A 13,178-nucleotide genomic window follows, 5' to 3' on the forward strand; every position below is an offset into this window, starting at 1 on the left:
TGTAGTAGCCGTAATCTTTTAAGTACTCCTCCTAGGCAATTACTTTGTGGCCTTGAAAAGAACCTAAAGAATGCCATTTCTCCACAAAGGGCACTAGATGGCAGCAGCTAACATTGCAAATAGGATCCCTCAGTTAAATCATCTGCTCTTAGCCTGAGAAGCACTGCAGAAAAAAAAGTGTTGGAAAGCTAGCTTCTCCCAACAAACTGGTCAAATGAAATTCCTTCAGAATTCTGGGTTCATATCAATGTTCTTTTTCCTTGCCTGGAAAGCAAGATAAAGCTTCACTTTATCATCTTCAGAGAAAACACAATGGGAGGAATTACTGATGAATTGGTAGAATGATGCCTTTTTAAAATTCATGATATAAAAAATGATATGTCTAAAGATTTATGGATTATTCAGCTTCTCAAATAAAACAAATGGTCAGGATAATAAGTGGTGGAATGTCAGCAAGGAGATTCAGGAAAGGAGATTACATCAAGCATAAGTCACAGAGCTTGCTGACAAGTTCCAACCTGAGATGATTGCTTCTGCTTACTAGCACGAAGATAAAGGTGGCAGGATCAACTGGAAGAAACTATAAAGTGTGTTTGGTATCAAGACTTAAGAATGTGTTCTTTAAGTTTCTAGGAGAAAGGTAAAGTTGTCCAAAGGAGCAAGAAATCATCAGGCCAAGGCGGAATTTCTGGTCAAGGCTTTGCAATGAGTTCACATTTCAGTAACATTCTTTGATTCAAATATCTGGCAATGAAAAATAAAACATAAACCAAAAAGATGTGGTCAGGCTTTAATATAAGATAATACCTCTTTAGATCAGAAAGCAGAACAGAAAACTTGGGGGAAGCTAATTCGTAAGCCATTTAGGGCTCCTGTTGGCTGTTAGTTATTTCCATAGGCTAAAGAGACCTAAAAAATGCTTCATATAAGGAGGAAACGTAAAGCCAGGCTCATGGTTTAAACTCAGGGACTGAGCTGTACTCACCTCTTTACCCAGTCTAAGGGCTGTATCAAAGTGTAAGCCAGATTTGTTTTACAGGTGTTATCAAAAAGTTGAATATAAAGAAGCTGAGACTTTATTCTTTACAACAATAAATTCAAAAGCTTAGAAAAATGGATAGTTTTCTGGGAAATATAAATTTAAAAAGTTAAATCAGGAAGAAATAAGATAACAAATCAACTAAGAACCATTCTTTTACTAATTAAGTTACTAGACTTCCCTGGTGGCTCAGACAGTAAAGCGTCTGCCTACAATGCGGGCGACCTGGTTTCAATCCCTGGGTGGGGAAGATGCCCTGGAGAAGGAAATGTCAACCCACTCCAGTATTCTTGCCTGGAAAATCCCATGGACTGAGGAGCCTGGTAGGCTACAGTCCATGGGGTCGCAAAGAGTCGGACACGACTGAACAACTTCACTTTCTTTCTCCACCAAATTCCAAGTGATCAAAGATGGTTTCACAGTTCTGTTTTTTGTTTTTATTGGAGTATAGATGCTATACAACATTGTTTTAATTTCTGCTGTACAACAGTGAATCAGTTTTGCATGCATATGTGCTTAGTCGCTCAGTCGTGTCTGACTCTTTGCCATCCCATGGACTGTAGACTGCCAGGCTCCTCTGTCCGTGAGATTTCCCAGACAAGAATATTGGAGTGGGTTGCCATTTCCTCTGCCAGGGGATCTTCTCATTCCAGGGATCGAACCCACGTCTCCTGCATTGGCAGGCAAATTCTTCACCACTAAGCCACCAGGGAAGCCTGAATCAGGCCTGGCGTGCTGCGATTCATGGGGTCGCAAAGAATCGGACACGACTGAGCATCTGATCTGATCCCCATACTCTTGGCTTTCCACCCCCATTTCCCACCCTACCTCTAGGTCTTCACAGAGCATCGAGCTGAGCTCCATGTGCTATATACAATACTAGCTATCTATTTTACACCAGGCCCATTTTATTAAATTTTTAAGGAATAGATAAGAACTATGTTAAATCAAATGTTTTAGAGAACAGAAAAGAGGGAAAAGTAATCAATTCACTTTATAAAACTAGTATAACCTCGAGGGGAAAAAAACTGGAAAAATATATAAAGAAATTATAGGACAATTCCACTTATGAAAATATATATAAAAACCCTAAGCACATAAAATTCAGCAGTGTATTTCTGTGTGTGTATATATATCTCATGACCAAGTAGGGTTTATATCAGGAAGGCAAGCATGGTTCACATCATAAAATCTATTAGTGTAATATATTAGATCAACTGGTTAAAAAGAAAATCCATAGGATCATTTTAATAGGTTATTTAATAATTATTTAATAAAAACATCAGTAAAATTTAACACTCAGCCCTGGGAAAAACTTGCAGCATACTAGGAATAAGATAAATGAGAGAAATGTTGGTAATTTAGTAAAAAGCATTGTGCCAGATAGCTTCTATTTATTTCTTCAGATCCACTTATCACATTACTCTGTTCTCTGCCTGTAAGAGAGTAAGCAGTTTCTCCTGCTTTCTGGCTTCCAGTTGGGTCAGCTACTAAAGAACCCTGGTAGGACATCTGAGAGAAGAAAGAGAATGGAGTCAGGATATTTCTTCCTCTGTCTCCCTCCCTGCAGTCATATTGGCTTGGCCGTGTCCCACCCTCCTCTCAAAGCAGCTTCCTCTACCTCACTCTCCCTTTCTAGGTTCTAGAAGTCCTTTGTGCTAAATATAGCCACTTCTCAGCTGCCACTAGTGGCTATTGCAATACCCTCTCTGGTTCCCCTTCAGTTCAGTCGCTCAGTCATGTCCGACTCTTTGAGACCCCATGGACCTCCATGTCCATCACCAACTCCTGGAGTTTACCCAAACTCATGTCCATTGAGTCAGTGATGCCATCCAACCATCTCATCCTCCGTCGTCCCCTTCTCCTCCTGCCTTTAATCTTTCCCAGCAACAGGGTCTTTTCCAGTGAGTCAGCTTTTCACATCAGGTGGCCAAAGTATTGGAGTTTCAGCTTCAACATCAGTCCTTCCAGTGAACACCCAGGACTGATCTCCTTTAGGATGGACTGGTTGGATCTCCTTGCAGTCCAAGGGACTCTCAAGAGTCTTCTCCAACACCCCTTATCCATGCTGTTTTTTTGAGTGCTCAGTCACTCAGTCATGTCCAGCTCTTTGCAACCCCATGGACTGTGGCCTAACAGGTTCCTCTGTCAATGGGACTTTTCAGGCAAGAATACTATAGTGGGTTGCCATTTCTTCCTCCAGGGGATCTTCTTGACCCCGGAATCAAATCCACTTCTTATGAATCTTCTGCATTGCAAGTGGACTCTTTACTGCTGAGCCACTGGGGAAACCCTATTACTTGTAAAGAAAACTTCCCTGACTTACCCTAATTTGAACATACTATCTTTATCCTTTGGGGACTCTGACAAGCACCTATCAAAATTCTATTGCAAATGTATTTAGTTTTAGAATCAGTCTCATTAATGACATGGATAAGGCAAGGTATGTCCATTATTACTGCTTGGGTTCAGCATTGCAAGGGAAGTTTTATTCATTGCAAAAGTCAAGAAAATCTGTATGAGGCACAATTGGGGAGAAATAGAAAAAATTATTCTTGTTTATAGAACATATTGTCTATGTAGAAAATCAGAAAGAATCTATAGACATTTAGAATTACCAAGGTATTTCTATCAAGTTGTGGAACTCAAAATTTAATATATAAACATGATTAGCTTTCTTATTCACCAATAATCTTTTAGAAAATTAAATGGGAAAAATACCTCATTCATAGTAGGATAGAAAAACCAAATGAGATATTTTGATGGCCAGTTGTAGTTGTATGTGTCAGCTTGGTTAGGTTACAGTGTACAGTTATTCAAACAGTAATCTAGGAGCTCCTGTGAAATTCTTTTGCAGATTCAATTAAAGTCAGTAATCAGTTGACTTTAAGTAAAAAAGATTAAGGGGCTTCCCTGGTAGCTCAGTTAAAAAACTGCCTGCAGTGCAGGAGACTGGGGCTCAATCTCTGGGTCAGGAAGATCCCCTGGAGAGGAAATGGCAACCCACTCCAGTACTCTAGCCTGGAGAACCCCATGGACAGAGGAGACTGGTGGGTTACAGTCCATGGGGTCACAAGAGTTGGACATGACTTAGTGACTAAACTACCACACAACCTTGGAAGATTATTTTAGATAATCTGGGTGGGCCTGATTCAATCAATTGGAAGGCCTTAAGAGCAAAGCTGAGGTTTTCCTGAAGAAGAGGAAATTCTACTTGTGGTTAGCAGCTTCAGCTGATGCCCTGCAGTTCCAATCTACCCTTTCTGATAGCCTGTCCTATGATTTAACCTTGCCTTGTCAATTATCCTCCAAATCATGTAACCATCATGTAACTTGTAATAAGTCTTTTGATATATACCTCCTTTTATAGATTCTGTTTCTCTGGTTGAACCCTGATACAGACGTAGCGAAACAAACCTAAGAATACATCACACAAGGCCCCTGTAGAGAAATGAAATATTATTGAAAGACCTAAAAGAAAATTTGAGTTAATTATTTATACCAAGTTCATGGTTTAAAAAACGATATTGTAAATGTGGTTAATTTCCCCCACATTATTCCATGGATGCATTCCAATCAGAATGCTGAAAAGGTTTTTTGTGGAACTTGACAGGAAGAACCAAACTTTACATGGAAGAGCAAAGGACCATAAATCGCAAAGACAATTCTGAAGAAGAAAAAGGCAAAGGAACTTGCCATCCTAGATATTAAGACTTAGCTTAAAGGTACATAGAAAAGAATTCCTGTGGATACATAAATAGGCCAGTTCAACAGAAGAGAGGACTCAGAAACAGACTCACTGAGCTATGGGTGTCAGATATATGACAGAAGTAACATTTCAAATCAATGGTCACAAAGGATGATTCCATAAGCAGTTCTGGGACAAGAGACTCATCAAATGGAAAAAAACATAAGATCAGATTCCAACTTCACACCTGAATTTAATGGATTAATTAATTTAATCCATCTTAAATAGATGGATTAGGACCTAAATGTGAAAAGTTAAAGATTATAAATTTTGGAAATAAAAATATCCTTATGAACTTGGGGAATTTAAAAATTTCTTTGACAAAATATGAGATAGAAAACAGAGATAAAGATTGAGAAATGTGACAACATCAAACTCTTTGTGTACACACAAGCACACACATGCACACAAAATGAAAAGGCAAACCATAGACAGAAGATACTTGCAACACACATAAGTAACAAAGGGCTGGATCTAAAGCATACAAGGAACTCTCACCCATCAAAGAAAGAGACTATAGAAAATGGGCAAAGGATTAGAAACGTTGAGAGAGAATAAGTTTGTGACAAATTGTCTAAGACCTCAAACAGTGTAATGAATTATCCAGGTTGATGCTCATCTTTCTCTCCTCTCCATTCATTCTTTCAACATTGATTAATGCATACTTATAAATCACCATTTATGTGCTAGCTACTGCTCTAGGCACTTAGATGTGTAGCGAAGACAGCAGACAAAATTCCCTGCCTCTGTGAAGATTATACTCTAGCACTGGGGTGGAATTTGAGGGGTTGGGAGGTGGTGGAAAAAACACACAATGAACCTAATATGTAAGCAAATTGCTTAGTGTGTTAGATGGAAATAAGTGCTCCAGAGAAAAAAACAGTGAAGAGTCAAGGGAATCAGGAGTGTCAAGAGTAAGAGCTGCAGTTGTCAATAGGTTGTCATGTAAGCCTTAAAGGAAAAGTGAGATTTAAGCAAATCTTTGAGAATCTGCCTGCTATGCAGGAGATCTAGGTTTGATCCCAGAGTCAAGAAAATCTCCTGGAGAAGGGAATGGCAACCACTCCAGTATTCTTGCCTGGAGAATTCTATGGACAGAGGAGCCTGGCTGGCCACAGTCCATGAGTCAAAAAGAGTTGGCCATGACTGAGCAGCTAAACTTTATTGGACATGAAGGAGTCATCCAAGGAGATCATTTGAGGAAACTCTATATGGGGTAGGGGTGGAAGACTATTTCCACCTTAGGCTGGACCCGAGATGGTTGGATGAGAAGGTGAATCTCTCAGAAAGGTTAGTGATGATCACCTCTTCAACATGGGGCAGATACATTTGAGTCAGGGCTCCCTGGCAGAGCTTCTCAGATCTCAGCATCTCCGAGCTAGAGAACCTTAGTTCAAGACCTGCTCTTTACTTGAGGAGTTATTAGATGTTCAGGAAGTGGAGTGTGCCAAATATGAAACTCAAATTATTTAGGTTGCAATTAGATTTGGTTTAATAATTAAAAATACTTTTATAATTTTCTTTGGCAGGGATTAGGCTATTAATTAGCATGTCATGGGAACCTAGCATTTATTATTCTCTCAAAAATCCATTTGTGGTGGAAAATGTGCTGAGCCTCATTTGTGAAGATAATTATAGTTGATATCTTTGGGAGTGTCTGCCAAGTTCCCAGTGATTTCCCTCTTCTCTGGGAGCTGCCTCTATAATCTACATGGAGTGGTAATTGGTGGGAGGAAGGGAGGCTCCCCTGCTCACACTTCTACTGTATGAGCATATTCTTTGGTCATAGCTCATTGGAACAGAGCTAGAATCACGAGGAAAGCTGAGCCAATACTATTTTAAAAATCTCCCAGGAATTTGGAATTAGAGCCAAGAGGGCTAGACAAGTTTGTCTGTTTGACTAGAATTATGAGATGCAAATTCAATGTGGCCAAATTTCACCAAATAGTCTTGAGGACTAGAGAAAGTCAACCAGAAAGGAGAGAGAAAGCGGATGCACAGAAAGCGAGTTCTTCTGCCTTTCAGGTTCTAAGACATAGCTCTTCCCTGAAGTCTAGGTGCCTCCCAACTTTTGAGTTCATTAAAAAAAAACTCCTATATCATTATAAATTATCACATTGGTTGCTTTGGCTAGTCCATTTGACTTCCAGTACAGTGATGCTACAGATATGAAATTGTAGGGAGGTCACTTTTTTTTTTTCCAAGTAGGGATGTGCTGTGTGTGCTAATTCACTTCAGTTATATCTGACTCTTTGCAACCCCATGAACTGTAGACTGTCCCTGGGGCTCTCCAGACAAGACTACTGGAGTGGGTTGCCATTTCCATCTCCAGGGCATCTTGCCGACCCAGGGTCGAACCTGCATCTCTGTCTCCTGCATTCACAGGCAGGTTCTTCACCACTAAAGCCACCTGGGAAGTCTCACCAGGATAATGGGTTTCATTCATTCATCTGTCCATTAATTCATTTATTCATAAACTTTCAAGGGATACATACTGTGTTAGTGACTTAAGATATAAGACTGAATGTAGTTTGTATGCTCAAATAATTCATTTTGATTCTTCATTTTTAAGGTGGTTGGTTGGGATGTGGGGAGGCAGTCTTTGACTCTGAAATACCAAATTTCTTTTTGAGTTTGATTGACTTGAGAAAGTCAAAGCCTGCCTTTAGCTTATTTATGGTTGATAGATATAAAAAAGGACTCTGTGGACTATAAACTCCTACACAAATGTTTTTCACTGTTTATAGTAATAATCTTCCTTTTGAGTTATTCAGCTTAGAGGCTTCACAGGAACATATAATACGAGCTTCTTTGAAAGGAAGCCTTTGATTTATAATGATTTAGAAACAAAATGTAAGTTTTAAAATTAGCACTTTAGGTAGAGATAGGCTCAAAATGTTAAAAATTATATATCAACTTGATAGAATTGCACTTTATTTTCCATTGACTAAACAATATTTTTAGGTTTCTAATATTTTGGGAAAAGATCCTCCTTTTTTGGTAACCAAAAGCTATAATCACTCAAATAATGATTGTGAGCTTCTGGAGAAGACAGGTAAATAAAAACCAACTTAAATAGAAATAATCCCCAACAAATGAGCTCAGATACCCCTGACTGAGTTGTGTAGCAGGTGGGGTTTGATTCCAATTCCATTTTTCAAATATCAGTGATAGATCCTGTTCACAAGAGAGCTCCAAACCCTCCTTTTAGCTGATGCTCACTTCAGAGGACCCATTCAGATGGATCTCTTTCCCTTTCTAGGATGAGGGTTCTTAAAATTTATAGGTCTCTACAGGGAATTCATTAAATATTTATTAAGGTGATGCATTTCTTTTTTTTTTTTTTCTTTAAAAAAAAAAAAAATGGTTCAAACCTGTGACCCTGCAGTGGAAGGGGTGATGCATTTAAAACTCCTGCTTTGCTGCCTTGAAATCAGTGTGTTAAAGTCGCTTCAGTCTTGTCTGACTCTTTGTGACCCTATGGACTAAAATCCGCCAGCTTCCTCTGTCCATGGGATTCTCCAGGCAGGAATACTGGAGTGGGTTGCCATGCCCTCCCCCAGGGCATCTTTTGGACCCAGGGATCTAACCTTTGTCTCTTACATCTCCTGCACTGGCAGGCGGGTTCTTTACTGCTAGTGCCACCTGCTGCTGCTGCTAAGTTGCTACAGTTGTATCCAACTCTGCGTGACCCCATAAATGGCAGCCCACAGCCTCCGCCATCCTTGGGATTCTCCAGGCAAGAACGCTGGAGTGGGTTGCCATTTCCTTCTCCAGTGCATGAAAGTGAAAAGTGAAAGTGAAATCACTCAATCGTGTCCAGCTCTTTGCGACCCCATGGACTGCAGCCTACGAGGCTTCTCTGTCCATGGGATTTTCCAGGCAAAAGTACTGGAGTGGGGTGCCATTGCCTTCTCCACCTAGGAAGCCTTAAATTCAGTGTTCTCAATTTCGTTAACTAAACATTTCGAATGATGAAAGGTTAGGGATAGAAGGACTGTAGAGATCATCTATGCCAATGGTTAAGAGCACAGGCTTTGGAGGCCTGGTTGATATGTGGCCCCTGCTGTCCTTGGGCAAGTTACTTAACTCTCTGAAGCACATGTATAAAACAAGGATAATCCTTCCTTTCTCATTGAGGGGTATGAAAATTAAATGAATGACAAGATCATTGTTGCTTAGAGTGTAACAGACTTGTATAGGTGGTAATTAGTTATAGTAGTTGTTACTGTTATATGTTACCATGATTGCCCCACAGTCATTCAATTGATCAGTGCAAGATTCAGATCCTTTGTGTCCCTTCATACCTATATCTTTGGTACTATACCTGCTTCCATTGGTGGTGGTCTTAAACGTGAAATCATTACAAAAGGAAATCCTAAAGAAATATGGTTTACATTGACAGCATTCTCTTTAATAACACCATCATTCTCATTAGCTTAGTCATTGTCAATATCCCTCTTATATGATTATAGTTAAAAAGGGATATTACCATTAAATCCAAGAAATTCCTTATGAAGCCTTTTAAATGCATCTTACTTGAAGTCTTCGGGGTGGATGCCTTTTAATAATACTTGTTTCTTGCTGTTCCAGTGGGAAGTCAAAATACATGGCCCTCGGCCCTTGAAGGGTTGGAGAGAAACAAAAACAAACCATTAAAAGCAATTTCCTATGACATTAAATTCATCATTAGTTATTAGACTTTGTTAACGCCATTTTGTATCTTTAGTTCTGTATATCTAACCAATAGGCTGAATGTGAAGACGAAAAATACAAAGCAGGGGCCCACATAATGGCAAATGATAGAATATTAGCCTAGACTCAGGATTTAATTTCTGCTTTCCTCATTTCCTCCCCGATTAATATTTAAAGGAATAATTGCACATTTAACAATGTATTGACTAGAAATGTTATTCAGACATGGAAAATAGAAACATTGATTTGTTTTAATTTTATGAAATCCCTCCCAAATAAATAGAAATCAGAAAAAAACCATAACTTTAAGAAGTGAAAATAAGTTCTCTTTTCAGGTATAATAGATTAATAGATGGATAGTTATTAGAGAGGTGATAAAGAAATGGAACTTGAGTGTGTAATAGGAATATGCAATGCTTATCATTGAATGTTCCCAATTAAATAATCCACTCTCCCACTGCAAGTAGGGAAATAAATTCCCACAAGTTGCCTCTCTAATACAATATATCAATATTCTTCTTGATGAAATAACCCAGGGCTACAGTGTTAATGAACCAGAGAAGCTCATTAGGAAACAGAGAAGCTCAACAGATCCATGTGGATTTCATTTTTCAGTTTGATTAGCCTGGGCCCTTGGGACTACTACCATAACCAATGCTACGTGAATGACCTCCTTGTCCTTTCCTCATAACAATCTGGATGCATTCTGATGTTGAGATTGTTGTGCAGACTATCCTGTAGTCCCACTTTGCATTTTAAATGGAAAAATTCCTGGGTAATTATGTGTTTCTATCCTTAAAACATTTGAATGATCACCTGAAGAATATCTCTATGACCTTCTTTTCTTTCAAGAATACCAGGATATCAAGCAAGACCCAAAACATGTTGGATTTTAAAATGTAAATATTTTCAGCAAAATATATTTCAGCAATGTGACTACACCTTATTTTTATGCTATGATTTGGGTAATATCACCCTATTATTTAATTTGCTTCTCCTGAAGTAGTATAGGCATGTGTTACTTTTACCTTTGATTTACAGGTGAAGAAAATTAATGAAGCAACTTGCCTAAAGTCATACTATTTGGTATTTGGTGAAGCTGGGGTTACAATGTGGGTCTCTTGAAATAGTGTTCAGAATGCTTGCCATCCCATTGTTATTTATTATTAATGTGATTTTGCGATTTCAAAAATAAGAATATTTCCAAGTTAGACTCTAGCACATTAGAATCAGCTTTTACCCTTTGGTTATCAAAATCTTAAAACTCTAGATGGAAGGTTTAGATAAAAAATGAATTATTCAATGAGTCTAAGAAGAATATTCCTACTAACATGCTTAGAAAGTCAAACAACAACAAAAGGCTATATAGAACCAGTCAAAGGTTATCAGTTCTATAGAAAGTAGCCATGAAGATCATTCTAGATCTAGGTACTAGGTCTAGATACCTACCTAGTACTAGTACTCGGTCTAGATCTAAGACTTACTAGGTACTGAAAAGGAATGCGTATATATATACACACACACAGAATATATATATCCTGGCCAATACTAGCAACTTACTTGTGTTAATAATACAGAATGTGAAGAAAAGAAAAAAAATAATGTACATATGTGTGTATGTGTGTATATATATCACATATACATATGTATATATGCATGTATCTCTTCCCAGGTTAGAATGTCTAAGTATCATCTGTTTAAGTATCATCATGATTGTCATAAAATATTTTATATCTTGTAAAATGCCACAGGAGAATTTATAGCCCTTTCTGGCTTGGATCTTCCCATCATAATGGGAAAAATTCTCTTAGTTCTGCAGATGATCATGAAGAATCAGGGGTTGGGGAGAGGGTGCCCCATCCACTCATCTGTACTGCAATAAATGAGTTCAGATTGAAGTGGTTTCCAATTGCACATCAGAATGGATTCACTTCTATAGTACTGCTTTCAAAACAACAAAGCCTGATGCATGAAATGGTACTGGAGAGATTGATTTACATTTAAAATCCAACTGAAATGCATGATTATCATAATCACATTTTTATCTGTGGAACTGGTTTAATTTTTTTATTGTGGTAAAAGTCACATAATATAAAACATACTCTTTTAGTCATATTTAACTATATTTATACAAACCATATTTATGCAGATCAGTACATTCACATTGTTGTGCAACTCTCACCATCATCCATCTCCCAAACTTTTCACTTTCCTAGACTGAAACTCTGACCCATTAAACACTAATTCCCCATTCCCACCTCTCCTCCTGGCCCCTGCTGCTGCTAAGTCGCTTCAGTCGTGTCCGACTCTGTGCGACCCCATAGACAGCAACCCACCAGGCTCCCCTGTCCCTGGGATTCTCCAGGCAAGAACACTGGAGTGGGTTGCCATTTCCTTCTCCAATGCGTGAAAGTGAAAAGTGAAAGTGAAATTGCTCAGTTGTGTCCGACTCCTAGCGACCCCATGGACTGCAGCCCACCAGGCTCCTCCGTCCATGGGATTTTCCAGGCAAGAGTACTGGAGTGGGGTGCCATTACCTTCTCTGCCCCCTGGCCCCTAGCATCTACCATTGTACTTTCTGACTATAAATTTGACTCATAGTCATCTCATTTAAGTGGAATGAAACAGTATTTGTCACATCTAAGGTCTATTGGAAAAGAATTTTAATTGCCTGGCAAAGCTAGGTATAAATATCAAAAGGACTATAAACCAAGCTGACACAAAATGATTATTTCCTTCTCGTGTGGAATGATGGAAAGCCCTTAGTTCCCAGTTCACACAGCTATTCTAACGTGCCCAGAATACTTAAAATAGACAAACATTACCTCCTGTTGACAAATGTTCTTTTATATTTCAACAATTAAGAAACTTCATAGATTATAGAGGTAGACAGGTTAATCTATCAGTAGCTCTCCACAAATTTCTTGCTGGGTTTTACATTTACCTTCAGAATATCTTCCATACCAGGTCTCTCGTAGAGGCGGCAACTGCCCTTCTAAAGCTTTATTCCGGTCCTGCAGTCTTGCAAATGAATATAAACTGTTTTCTTCCAGATTCTGAGTGAATGCAAAGTCCACAGGGCCAGCCAAGGGAGTCTCTTCCTCTTTGTTTTGCAAAGGTACTACCTTGGTCACCCTTGGGTGAGGCTTAGAGTGACTCAGGCCCATTTCACATTAAAGACACTCCATAAAACCATGAGGTTGGTGGTTTGGGGCCTTTAAAGTGGCTTAATTTAATCAAGGAACTTCTGAAGTTAGCCCAGCTCCAAAGTATTTCCTCCCTTCGTGACATCTGTGTGGCTTTATTTCACTTCACACTAATCCTTTGGCCACTTCCTGGGAGGTTGGTTTCTATGGAGACTTCCCTTCAACTCCTACTTGGCCATTTCAGACCCAAAGAATCCAGTTAAACATTGACTTGGTTATGCTACTTTCTGAAACACTCAGTGGTAGGAAGAGAAACCACTATTGATCATTAAACAAATCTCTAACACCAGGAAGGCCATTAACAGAAATAGAGAGCAGAGGTTCAGAGAACCTCAATTTGACCCTTTCATTGTGCATACCTTTAGCCATCATCTGTAAGAATTACCAACTGAGAAGAGCTAAGTCCCCTTTGGAAATGTTGGGAGCTAATCACCTAGGGCTTTGTTAATCCTTAACTTTAATTGAAGAATTTATCTTCCAAATAGGAAAC

At 38.9% G+C, this 13,178-nt stretch overlaps 1 protein-coding gene across 2 annotated transcripts in view; it reads right to left on the reverse strand.

The window, feature by feature from the left end:
- CCDC198 (coiled-coil domain containing 198) overlaps nt 1-12,793 on the reverse strand; it is a 33,430-nt gene extending 20,637 nt beyond the window's left edge. For both annotated transcript variants that reach the window (XM_005211905.5, XM_059890875.1), the window contains exons 1-2: nt 12,427-12,793; nt 9,327-9,409 (exon numbers count right to left, since the gene is read on the reverse strand). In XM_005211905.5, coding sequence (XP_005211962.3) covers nt 9,327-9,409; nt 12,427-12,649 — 306 coding nt within the window. In that variant the 5' untranslated portion in view covers nt 12,650-12,793. The remainder of the gene's footprint in view (nt 1-9,326; nt 9,410-12,426) is intronic.
- Nucleotides 12,794-13,178: the final 385 nt, after the last annotated feature.

This window comes from Bos taurus, chromosome 10, assembly GCF_002263795.3.
Source record: "Bos taurus isolate L1 Dominette 01449 registration number 42190680 breed Hereford chromosome 10, ARS-UCD2.0, whole genome shotgun sequence".
NCBI classification, from domain to species: domain Eukaryota; kingdom Metazoa; phylum Chordata; class Mammalia; order Artiodactyla; family Bovidae; genus Bos; species Bos taurus.